Below are 13,884 nucleotides of genomic sequence, written 5' to 3' on the forward strand. Positions count from 1 at the left end.
TTTTTTTTTTTGGTATATCGAGCTATATGAGTTCTTTATATTTTTTTAGAAATTAATTCCTTATCAGAGATATCATTTGAGTTTCATCTTAACTTCCTATTTGATCCAAAGTTCATTTAATAACGTTTTTAATGAATAGTTTGAGTGGCGAAAGAGAGAGTGACAGAAAGCATACGAAAGGGGCATGTACTCCAGATTTATGAGATTTGAAAAATCAGCATGAATTAAATGACTTCTAAACTGAAACCAGGGGGAGAGAATATATTAGTCGGAAGTGGGAGAGAACGTGGCCAGTTTGTGAAACCGAAGTTAGTTCAGTGCGACTAGCCAGCAGAGCGTGCAACAAAAACTAGTAAGAGATACTACTGGCTAACGAAATGGGGACCACCTCACGAAATGACTTAGACATTATATAAAATCCAAAAACGATATATTTTTGGTGAGGTTTTGTTTTATATATTATCATACTATGTATCCTATACTTTTTTATTTGACGAAGACATATTTTATCAGGTCATCCATCCATGTTTTTCTCTCCTTACACCTTGTGAGGTTTCTAAAAACACACATGGCACAACAGGCTAAGAATTGGGTAAGCTTGGATGAATGTATCGCCAAAAGCAAACAAAACAAAATTAAACATATAAAGAAATTTAAGTTATGAAAAAATTACCCAGTCACTAAAAAATCATATCCATAAAGATATTTGCACACCAATGTTCACAGCAGCATTATTCACAGTGGCCAGGACATGGAAGCAACCGAAGTGTCCTACGATAGTTGATTGGCTAAAGAAGCTGTGGTACATATATACAATGGAATATTACTCAGCCATAAGAAGAGATGAAATACTGCCATTTGCGACAACATGGATGGACCTTGAGATAATCATGCTAAGCAAAATAAGCCAGGGAGAAAAAGTCGAAAATCACATGATATCACTTATATGTGGGATATAAACCCAAAAGCAACAAAGGAACAGGACAAACAGAGACTCATGGACATAGACAATAGACTAGTGGTTACCAGAGGGTAAGGGGTGGGGAGGGAGGAGGGACGTAGATGGGTAAAAGGGGTCAAATATAGGGGGTTAGGGGGAGGCCGAAGTGGGTAAAGGGGATCAAATAAATGGTAGCTGAAGGAAAGTGGACTTTGGGTGGTAAATACACAATAGGATATACAGATGTTAAATTATAATGTATACCTGAAAATTATATAATTATATTAACCAATGTTACCCCAATAAACTTAATTTAAAAACTTTTTTAAAAAATTACCTAGTCCCTCTATTGCCCAAATCACGTCAGCAGCACGCTCTGCCCCTCACACAGTGGCAGAACTTGAAGGGTCACTGACATGAAAACGCTGGTGTTTGATTTCCAGTGTGTGTCTCCTCAGCATTAGGGACACTTTACCCTTGTGGTTTTACTAAAACACGCCAAAAAAAATACTCCAAGCTTGAATTAGTGTATTAAATAATAATAAGCATGACGGGAATGGCATTATTAGGAAGCACTGTGTTATGGACTAAATTATATGCCCCCAAAATGCATGTTAAAGACCTAACTCCCATTGTGACTATATTTGGAGATAGTCTTTAAAGAGGTAATTAAGCGATATAGTGAATGCGAGGAAAAAAACTGCTCTGCTGTGAAGAGAAGTTATCCAGCGTTGTGTAAAGTTGCAGATTTGTGCCCACTCACTCTAATTTTCGCCAAGTACATAAATACTGTTATTACAAAAGAAGTTATTTTGATTAAAAGCACACTCAAAATGGCATAGATTTATAGTTAGAGTAACACAAATTTTTCTCTTTTTTTCCAGATTATTATGGAAATATCATAGTAAAAATGGAAAATAATATAATGTTTTTTTTCAAGACGTATACTACGGATGCAATAAAGCTACATTTATGGATAAATAGTCAAACAAAATCATTATTCTTCTTGAATGCATCTGGTAAAATATATCTCATATATGTTTTTGATGATGGCACAATATATCCACAGGACTATCCCTTAAGACTGGAAATACAAAGTATAGGTTCCAGATCAAAAAGTACCGAATGCCCCTTTATTGTATTTTATCATAATATTTTGTATATTTCTTACGTTTTGGACAAGGGACATCACCTGTCATTCTGGGCTCAAATAGTCTATCCAGAAAATGCTGGTCTATATATTACTATGGAATCATATGGCCCAAATATATTGGAAGAGAAGTCTCAGGTTCTATATGAAATTGCCTCAGGATACTGCACTAAAACCATGGTAAGTTAATATTTTTAAATTTTTTCATTTTAATAAATGTAAAAGTATAATATTAACATTTTTAAAAAACGATTTTCCTTTTAGATTTAGCTTGGAAAATGTTGAGAAATATACATGTTTTTAATAAACAATAATATGATAAGCCACAATTTTCACTTTCAATATCCAAGGCCTCTTTGCCACCTAAAATACATTCCTGCAAAACTATTTGACTGTCAATGGTATTGTTTGCTTCCTTTTATTTTTATTTTTTTAATGCCTGTCTTTTCTGTAGAGTTCTACCTACTATGTAGGGCAGTATAAAATCACCACAAAATCTAATGATTTCAAACAACAGCCAATTCTGTGTCAACAATTTGGGCTGTGAGTATCTGGGCTTTTCAGCTGGTTTAATCTGGGTTTATTCATGGATTGTGGTCATCCGGTGGCTTGTCCAGGACAGGATGATCTAAGATGGCCTCATTTACATGTCAAGTGGTTAGTGCTAGCACTGGCTCGTTAGCACAAAGGGCCTCAGCTGGAGCTATTGTCGCTGCTCTGTGTGGCTTCTATCCTCCAAACTACACCTGGTTTCTCTGCCTGACAATCTCGGGCTGTGTTCCCACACCTTGAAAGCAGAAGCAGCCACAAGGCCTCTTGAGACCTGGGTTTGACCTCATTCTATTCATCAACAAGGCCAGCCCAGATGAACAGGATGGGGAATTAGACTCCGTTTCTTAATGGAAAAACAGCAAATGTATACTATAAACAAGCAGTCCCCGACCTTTTTGGCACCAGGGACCAGTGCTCCCATGAAAATCTAATGCCTGATAATCTGAGGTGGAGCTGAGGCGGTGATGCTAGCGCTGGGGAGCGGCTGCAAGTACAGATGAAGCTTCGCTCGCTGGCCCGCCGCTCACCTCCTGCTGTGTGGCCCGATTCCTAACAGGCCACTGACAGGTACCAGTATCAGTCCACAGCCCAGGGGTTGGGGACCCCCTGCTGTAAAGGGACATGCATATAGGAGTGGAAGGAATTATTGCAGCTGTCTTTGCAAACATTCTACCACAGTAAGTGTAAGTGCACAGGGTATATATATTGTTTTATATACTACTTTTCCAATTAATATTATAGCATAAACATTTTACATGTTACTACAATGTCTTCCCAAATAGTCTCCACTTCTGTTACCAAACTCAAGGGGTTCTCCACTTGGGGTGTTCTATTCAGGAGCAAGATGTGGTTGTCATTAGGTAGTTTTCTTTACTTGAAGCAAGACATCCAAAGCTCTGTCTCACTGAAGAGAGGCTTAGCCATTGCTTTATATGCATTATTTCATTAGCTAATTATACATCAATTTCTTCTTTGCAATTGGCTACACTTTTCTGGTTGGGTTCCTGTCAAGCTCACCCTGCTTACAGCTGCATCTGCCAAATACTGTGCTACATTTTAACATTTAGCAAGAATAGCATTTAGGAAGAACCACTAAGCCCTTGGACCCTTGCGCTATCTAACACTTCCTCTTCTAGACCAAGCTCCCTTAACTGATACGGTGTAACGGAAGTGTTCAGTTAATTCCAAAGTCAGTTAAAGCAGAGAATCATAATAAAATGAAACTGACAGGTATGGAACATTTTATTTAAGTAAATGAACTTACATTTATTACTCAATCTTTTACTATAGGATCACAGATTTTCCTTTGAAATAAGTCCACTTATTGGAGTTCCTCATCTATTTCTGGCATAACCTTATTCATAAGGCCTCATCTCTGAGTTCCCAGTTCAGTGTCCTTAAAGTAGAGTGAAAAAAACATAAAGACATTTAAAACAACCAGCATTCTAGACTTTTATAATTTTTTTCAGTCTTTGATTGTTATCTTTCTCATGTCTAATTCAGCAATTTCTTCAGCGACCTGCTTATCAAAACTTTCCAAAGCAATCAACTTAGTTCTCAGGGGAAGAGTAACCCTACTTTCTTTTTACACTCATACTTCATCAGTATTTAATTTAATTCCACAATTACAGTAATAATGTAATCTGATATAAACAGGCTTGGAAACAAATAAAGCTGATTTAGATTTGCAAATAGTAACACAGATAGATCTTAAAACATAATGCTGAATGAAAAATAGTGTTGAGTGAGTAAGAAGCTGAAATATACTATACTTGTTTGATATATGATCTTAGGTATCTTTGTATCCTTGTAAAATGAATAATACTTGTTTGATATATATCGTGGGTGCATATTATAGGGGAAGGTGTTGGGAGAAGAAGATGTGGGGGAAATCAAAATACGATAAATAAAATGAGATGAGATTGATTGTGTTTCAAGAAACAAGGAGTATATTGAATTCGCTTTTCTGAAGCGGAGGGATCCCCTCTTTTCAGAACAAAAATAGAAAAGATTTACACATTTCTTCAGCCCAGAGGAATTTTCTTTGATGTCCCCAATATCTGCATATACTCTAAGAGGTTTTCTTTCCAAGAACTGGATATATAATGAATGTTTGCCCATTTGAAATTCAGCCCTTCAAAATATTGATTACCAACAAAAATATACAAATGACCAAGGACGATGGAACATCAAAATTGGTGTTTTAACAAAAATCTGGCTCCATGAGTTACTGGCCGATGACATTGAGCAAGTTTTTAAATCTTTCTGTATCTTAGTTCTCTCATCTAAGTAATGTGAATAATTATTATTGCTATATTTACTTCATAAGATTATTATGAGGGTTAAATGAATTAATATGTATACAGGATTTAGAAGAGCACCTGGCACATAGTAGGCACTATATGTATGTGTTACTACCACAACTCATACGTGTGTGTGTGTGTGTGTGTGTGTGTTATATATGACAAAGAACTACCATAAAATAATTCAGGAACATGGAGATTACAATGATCATACTTTAAAAATGTGGGGCTTATAATTTTCTGCTTCTACTATCACATGTTTTTTAAATGGCTTTATTCTGAAAAGATAGCAACCTTGTGAAATGCTGAAAATTGAAATGAAGCATGCCCCAGATAGACTAAAATAGCAAGAACATATGCAAAAGGCAAGTGGAGATTTTTAAAAATTACTCGAAAACAACAGAGGAAAGTTTCAGGCAAATAATTCCTCAGAGTCTTAACAATTACAAACAGGATGATATCTCTAATCATTTAAAACTCTCAAAGAAGAAATAAAAAGATCCAGAGACAAGGTTATTAGAAAACAGAAGAAAGTGAAAGATTTGCTATGCTCGGGATATAAATGAAAAATTAAAATAAGAACATCGCAATGACAAAAGTCAAATGAGGAGGAAGAGAAAGGCAATAAAAATAAAGGACTAAAAAAACATAAAATTAAAAGGAAAATGTAACAAAGTAAACATAATATGTACTAATTGGAGTTTCTGAGATAGAGAAGAAAATTGAAAAAGATGCTAAATATATTATTTTTCTTATATAAAGATTTAAATCTGTCTTGAAAGATTTAAACCTGTCTTGAAAGTATTCCCATTCCCAGCTTTTCTGCTTTACATGAACTTTTTTATCTCTTTTTCAGACAGTAACATTTTTTCAGACAGAAAATTATGAGGCAGTAAATGATTACTTCAAGTTGCAGTAAGTATGACTTTTTCTTTTTTAAATGCCTACAGCACCTTGTCTTCCAAGGTGGTCTCCCATCCAAGTACTAACCAGTTCCGACCCTGCTCAGCTTCCAAGATCATACAAGATCGGACACGTTCAGGGTGGCATGGCTATAGACAAGTATGACTTTTAAAAGAACCTCTTCATGTTAAATATGCTATTCAAGTTATTACTTTGCAGGTATTCTATTATTTAAATATATTTTTAAATATCCAGATATCAAATTCCTTGAAATGTCTGGATAGATGTGAAATTAGATTTCTGTATAAAAATGTAGACTACTCCTTGTGATTAAATGGAAATATGATCTATCTGAAGGTTCTCGCTCATCCAATTGCAAAAAAAAAAGGCTCAGATGACATGATACTATATCTAGAGAACTCAAAGTTTCCATGAAAAAGCTAGAACCAATAAATGGATTCAGTAAAGTAGCAGGATACAAAATTAATATTCAAAAATTAGTTGCACTTTTATGCACCAATAATGAACTGTCATACAGTTCATACAAAGAACTCATACAACTCGACAATAAAAAAAAAAAATTCCAATTAAAAAATGGGCAGAAGACCTGAACAGACACTTCTGCCAAGAAGACATACAAATGGCCAACAAACATATGAAAAGGTGCTCAATTTCACTAGCTATTAGAGAAATGCAAATTAAGACCATGATGAGATACCAACCTACACCTGTTAGAATGGCTATCATCAACAGGACAAGGAATAACAAGTATTGGAGAGGTTGTAGGGAAAAAGGAGCTCTCATACACTGCTGGTGGGAATGTACACTGGTACAGCCACTAGGGAAAATAGTATGGAGGTTCCTTAAAAACCAGGAATTGAATTATTATATGATCCAGCAATCCCTCTTCTGAATACCCAAAAAAACCTGAAAACATTTATCCACAAAGATATATGCACCCCTATGTTCATAGCAGCATTATTCACAGTGGCCAGGACATAGAAACAACCAAAGTGTCCTACGATAATGATTGGATAAAGAAGAGGTGGTACATATATACGATGGAGTATTATTCAGCCGTAAGAAAAGATGAAATACCATCATTTGTGACAGCATGGATTGATCTTGAGATAATCATGCTAAGCGAAATAAGTCAGACAGAAAAAGTTTAAAGCTTTTGATTTCACTCATATGTGGAATATAAAACTGAAAGTAACAAACAAACATGACAAACAGACGCATGGACACGGACAGTGGATTAGTGGTTACCAGAGGGAAGGTGGGAGGGGGACGTAGCGGGGGTAAAGGGGTCAAATATTTGGTAATGAAAGGAAATCTAACTCTGGGTAGTGAACACACAATGTAATATATATCCAACTTACTGTTGAATGGTACACTTGAAACTTATTTGATTTCGTTAAGCAATGTCACCCCAATAATTTTTAAGAAAAAAAAAGGAAGAAAGAAAGATAGAATAAGTAATGGTTAAAAAAGAAAAAAAAATAATGAACTCTCAAAAAGAGAAATTAAGAAAACAATCTTGCATCAAAAAGAATACCTAGGAATAAATTAACCAAAGAGGTAGACCTGCACTTGGAAAATTATAAGTCACTGAAGAAAGAAATTGAATAAGATACAAATAAATGGAAGCATATACCATGCTCATGGATAGGAAGAATTAATATCATTAAAATGTCCATACTACCTAAAGCAATCTATAGGTTCAATGCAATCCCTATCAAATATCGATGACATTTTTCACAGAACTAAAATAAATAATCCTAAAATTTATATGGAACCACAAAATGCCAGTCACAGCAATCTCGAGAAAGAACAATGTTGGATATGTATCACAAAACCTGATATCAAACCATACTACAACCCTATAGTAATCAAAACAGCATGGGACTGGTATTAAAACAGATACATAGATCAATGGAACAGAGTAGACAGCCCAAAAATAAACCCATGCCTATATAGTCAATTAATCCATGAGAAAGGAGGCAAGGATATACAATGGGTAAAGACAGTCTCTTTAATAAATGGAGTTGAGAAAACTGAACAGATACATATAAAATAATGAAACTGGACCATCTTCTTACACCTTATACAAGAATAAACTCAAAAGAGATTAAAGACTTAAATATAAGTCTCAAAACCATAAAACTCCTAGAAGAAAACATAGGCAATAAATTCTCCGACATTGCTCTTCATAATATTTTTCTGCTATATCTCCTCAGGCAAGGTAAACAAAAGAAAAACTAAACAAATGGGACTGCATCAAACTAAAAAGTTTTTGCACAGCAAAGGAAACCATCAACAAAACGAAAAGACAACCTATTGAATGGGAGAAGATATTCACCAATGATACATCGATAAAGGGTTAATATCCAAAATTTATATAGAATTCACATGACTCAACACCAAAATATCAAACAGTCCAATTAAAAAATGGGCAGAGGATATGAACTGACATTTCTCCAAAGAGTAAATACAGATGGCCAATAGACATATAAAGCTGCCAAAGTCGCTAATCATCAGAGAAATGCAAATTAAAACCACAATGTGATATCACCTCACACCTGTCAGAATGGCCACCATCAATAAATCAACAAGTGTTGGTGAGGATGTGGAGAAAAGGGAACCCTTGTGCACTGTTGCTGGGATTTTAAATTAGTGCAGCCACTATGGAAAACAGTATGGAGATTCCTTAAAAAATGAAAAATAACTATCTTATAACCCAAGCAATTCCACTTCTAGGTATTTTTCCAAAGAAATCAAAAACATTAATTCAAAAAGATATATCCACCGCTATGTTCACTGCAGCATTATTTACAATAGCCAAGATATAGAAGCGCCTTGAGTGCCCATCAACTGACAATTGGGTAAAAAGGAAGTGGTACATATATACAATGTAATATTAATCAGCCATAAAATAAAACAAAATCTTAATCATTTACAACAACATGGATAGACCTGGAAGGTATTAGGCTAAGTTAAATAAGTCAACCAGAGTAAGACAAATACCATATGATCTCATTTACATGTGGAATCTAAAGAACAAAATAAACGAACAACAGAAACAGACTCATAGATACAGAGAACAAACTGATGATTGCCAAATGGGAGCGGGGTTAGAGGGATAGGTGAAAAAGGTGAAGGGATTAAGAAGTGATTGGTAATTACTAAATAGTCCAAGGGATGTAAAGTACAGCATAGAGAATATAGTCGATAATACCGTAGTAAATAAGTATGGTGCCAGGTGGGTACTAGACTAATCGGGGAGCGGGGGGATCACTTTATAAATTATGTAAATGTCTAGCCACTATGCTGTACACCTGAAACTAATAAAAAATAATATTGAATGTCAATTGTCATTGAAAATGAAAAAAAAAAAAAAAAAATATAAAGAAAAAACATGAGGGAATTAATCTGACCTTTTTGGAAAATTTTCTCAGAGTTAGGACTCCATTAAACTTGTCGAGAAAAATCAAGACTAGTTTCAGAACTCGTGTTATCTGACAAAGGATAGAATTGGGAAAAGTACATTTGAACTTAATGTTTATATTCAAAGACTTCTATAATGTTAAAGAAGTCTCGAAAGATCATAGTCTGAGATCATCTGACACAGGAGGGGACTGAGCCCACAGAAGTTAAACATCTTCTCCACGCTCATGGGGCTGGTTAGTGGCAGATTGATGAGAAGGACCTTGGACCCCGGTCCTAGACCAGTACACCAGGTGTATGTCACTCAGTATGATGCTTTACTCAAAGAGATCCCTTTAAAAAGATTTTACCACAATATTAGAAAATCTTAATACATCAATTATCCTGATAATAAATTTGAAAGGCATAAGAACTTGGTGTTTATTCTAAAAGAATGTTTCCAAAACAAAACGCTTCCAATGTAAGAAAAATATTACCCCAACAGTGTCTGAATAAAGTTAATCATGGACCTCCTCAAAAAAGAAAAAAAAATGGGCTATTTCTTAATTCAACAATTTTCAAGCGTGTTTTATCATTTATTCCCATCCCAAAGTCTTTAGATACTTTCCTTAAGCAAAAACTAGAACGCTAATATCCCAGAAAGTGCTTAACTTATGAGTAGAATCAGAAAAAAAAACACAATATTTGACTCTTGGAATAAGGTAGCAATTACACACTTAATGTCTGGAGGAAGACGACCAACCTGGAATTGTGTCCTCAGGCATTTACGTGGTTTATCACTATGTCCTGACTCAATATATGTTTTGGAAAAAGAGCATTGTTTTCTAGGAAAAAGTCCATTGCTACTCCAAGTGAATTGAGTACCCCACTCTACGCCAAGAACTTTCTGGTTTTCGAAATGTGTAGTGAACAAGAAGGATAAAGTAATACTGTCATGAAATATCTCTAGTGAAAACCAGCAAGTACTCAAATGAATAAACAATATAATGCCAAATAGTTATAAATGCTATTAAGAAAATAAGATAGAATGACGTGGTAGAGAGTGACCAGGAAGGGTGAGGAATAAAGACTACATTCGACACAAAGTCAAGAGAGGCTCAATTCGCCTCTTCTCCACACACGAACTTTTCTCTTGATTCTTCTCATGGTGTAGGTTCCTTTGGGTATTTTGGTTTTGTGGCTATTTACTCAGAATTCTGTTGCTTTAGAATACACATCAAATAGTCCAGGATACTTTATGTCGGTCTGAGACTTGAGAAAAAAATAGCAAAAGGTTTGAAATTAGCGATGGCGGCGGCGTTGGGGGCAGGGGGATCTGTAAGAAAAATTGTATAGAAAATTGAAGATGCACTATTTACTTTAGTGTCCTTTATAAATCTATAGTGTATGACTGAATTTATCAAATCGAAGTTTCCATCGAATTGGAAAAAGCCGTAATTGGCATAGCTATAAGATGCTTTCTGATTTCGAAGTTGTTAAATAAGAAAAAATGTATCGTGGAATGATGATTTAAAAATATGAAAATATGCTATTTGTATCCTCACTTACCTGTTACATTTTATATTTAATATATGTTTACTAAATATAAATATGAATATATAACGAACATTGGAAGAAAAAAGATGTTCATTTGCGGTTAGTTTGTGTTTGTTTTTCCCCAGTTTTTTCCAAAAGTAAAAACCTTAGCAGGGGAGCGGTGTGGATAAAACCGTCAGAATTCCTTCTCCCGTGATTTTTGAGTTCTCCCATTTTCCATGAGCACAAAATGATTTACGTGCACTTCATAAGCTAAAAGGGCATTATGTCTGAACTTCCTTTTAATTCCAGTCAGATCGTATTATCCAGCATAATATGGTTCAGAAAACTAATTTCATAACTTAATCTTTATTGTCCCAAAGGCATTATCAATAAGAAGGAGCGATCTGTAGGAGCTAGACAAAGAACTGCTGGACAAGACGTCAGCAGCAGAGTTCCGCCTTCCAGGGTCTGGGGGTCTGATGAAACAGCGGTGTGGGGCGTGGGGTGGGGCCGTTGAAATGCTGACAGATGCTCATTTCTATCTCCCATTGTGTTGACCCTATGCTGGCCAAAATCTGGAACCCTATGGGGTGGGAATGGCCACAACACACAGCTGCCTTAGCAGAAGCAGCAAGCGGTCATCACCGCCCCTCTCCGGGCCTCCAGAATTCCCCGTGGTGGTGGTGGCAATCCCGTCAGGGACATAGGACTTTTCATCTGCTCTACAGAAAGGCAGAGTCATGCTTACATCCCTTTTGAGTCTGTGATCACTTGTCTGTGTTTTTTTTTTCTCTTAGACAGCAGAACACAGGTCTTCTGATTGTTCGGGTTAGGCCTAGTGAATATACAAAAATGTGTCCAGCAGCCCAAAAGGTAAGTGACATGAGTAGATTAAAAACCACTTATTTCGATAATGAATACGTACAAATTTCCAGTTATAAAAACAGTCACGGGGATGTAAAGTACAGCATAGAGAATATAGTCAATAATATTGTAATAACCATGTATGGTGCCAAGTGGGTACTAGATTTATTGGACGGCTCGCTTTATAAGTTATATAAATGTCTAATCACTATGTTGTACACCTGAAACTAATCTCATATTGTATATCAACTGTAGTTGAAAAATAAATTTAAAAAATAATAGGTATTAAACTAAGTAATACATACTACCTACATATAATACTACTCACCTAATTCTTAAGAATGTTTTGTAATGTTTCACTGTTGAGATAGCACATTTTACTTCGGAAACAGAAAATCAGATTTCTGCCCTCCACGATTACCATCTAAAGTGAGATATATAAACATATACCAAAAAAATATAAAATTATTTGGTTTTATAGGTAAATAAAGCTGTCTAAAGGAAAACTAAAATTAATGAAAACAACTAAAATTGGATATAATTGGTCAAAGAAGACTGCCATAATGTCCACATTTATCTTGTATTTATTTATTCAAAAATTTAACCGTTTCTTCATTCAAAAAAGTTAATTGCCTGCCTACTGTGTTTCTAAGTTTCAGTCTGTGTGCCAAGTAATGGGAGTTAGAAAGATGAAAAGACAGTATGTTCCCTAGGAATCAACATCAGCTACCGTAAGAGAATGTGGGTCACAGTTGTCAAGTAGCCCAGATGAATGAGTGAGTGATTTCGATGGGAACGAGAAAGATAGAAAGGAGAGATACACAAAATGACTGTTGAAGATCAGGGAGAAGTCGAGCAGGCGGCCGTCAGTGGAATTCCAGAGAGAGGTGTGTACAACAGCACAGTAGCATGAAATAGCTGTAAGGTGCTCACGTCATGAAATTAAACACCACCACCTCCTCTCTTTATTCCTTCTCAGCCTAACAATCAATAAACATATATTGAGCACCTCCTGTGCCAGGAATAACACAAGAACGGATACCTACGTGAACAATTCAAAGTTGAATGAGACTCAGTTCCTGCCCTTTAGGACCCCAGCACAAGGAACAGGTTATACCAGGGCTTGGAGCCATGAATTTAGAGGGAGCCCTGAGCAGAGGCAGACGGGATCCATCCTTGAACGCTGCTGACACACACTGCTTCCCCAGGAAACTTCCTGCGGGCGCATACCAACCACTCCCGTCTGCCTACCTCGTCACCTACCCAGCTAAATCTGCAGAAGTGAGAAATAGCCGCCTCAGAGTTCCTGCCCCAGCCTACGTCTGTGTTTTCTACCTGATGGCTCCACCCTATCCCATACAAGACACCTTCCCGAAGCACCTTGGTTCCCTCCATCACTCTCCTTGTCTAATCGATAGATTTCTTGGGGATCCATATTCACCGCATCCTGCTCAGCCCAAGCATTACAAAAGCAGGTTAATCTAATCTGAGTTCAGATCCAGGCTCTACCACCTACCGACTTGGACAAGCTACTCAACGCTGGGTCTCAGCTGCCGCATCTAACATCTGTCTCATAGTATTTATCTACTGCGTTGAGAATATTAAATGAGATAATTTATGTCAAGTACCCAGAAAAGTGCCTGTCACAGAGTAATTATCCAATATTACTGGTTTCTTCCTTTTCTTTCCTCCTTGGTACACCCAGAGACATGGACAGTTCAAATCTAGCCACCCTCTGTGTCCCAAATAATTGGTATTGATCCGCCCACTGAAGTAGAATGGAGGGATATGCAATAGTCCTTTGAGCAACAGGAAAATGCAGCCTTACAGAGGGAGATTTTCTTGCTGGTAAAAGAAAATCATGACCTGGACACCACCACAAGGACCTTTCTTTGTGCTCTTATACCTACCAGCAAGGAAGTCGTCAGCCCCCCAGATAAATACTACAGAGACACGGGGTGCAGCTCTGCATTTACATGAAACCATGGCCCACAGAAATCTCTTCTAGTTGCATAAAGTTAAGCCCTTATAAACCTTCTGGACCAAATGGACCGTGGACTGAGCCATTTGAACAGGAGCCTGATGTTGCCATCACTTCATCTTCATAGCCTGCAGCAGAGCTGCAAATAGAACTGGTAGCAGCCACAGGGCTGCATCTCAGTTTTTAACCAAGATCCAGAATGCAGTGAGGCCACCCAAGTAAGCCA

General features: G+C 36.5%; 1 protein-coding gene and 1 pseudogene across 1 annotated transcript in view; one reads left to right on the forward strand and one right to left on the reverse strand.

Moving 5' to 3' along the window:
- CATSPERE (catsper channel auxiliary subunit epsilon) overlaps positions 1-13,884 on the forward strand; it is a 93,065-nt gene that overhangs the window by 48,887 nt on the left and 30,294 nt on the right. The window contains exons 11-13 of the mRNA XM_039883628.1: positions 1,825-2,270; positions 5,802-5,860; positions 11,611-11,686. Coding sequence (XP_039739562.1) covers positions 1,825-2,270; positions 5,802-5,860; positions 11,611-11,686 — 581 coding nt within the window. The remainder of the gene's footprint in view (positions 1-1,824; positions 2,271-5,801; positions 5,861-11,610; positions 11,687-13,884) is intronic.
- Positions 5,887-6,005, reverse strand: LOC120619400 (uncharacterized; annotated as a pseudogene).

This window comes from Pteropus medius, unplaced genomic scaffold (assembly GCF_902729225.1).
Source record: "Pteropus medius unplaced genomic scaffold, Ma_sr-lr_union100, whole genome shotgun sequence".
Taxonomy (NCBI): Eukaryota; Metazoa; Chordata; class Mammalia; order Chiroptera; family Pteropodidae; genus Pteropus; species Pteropus medius.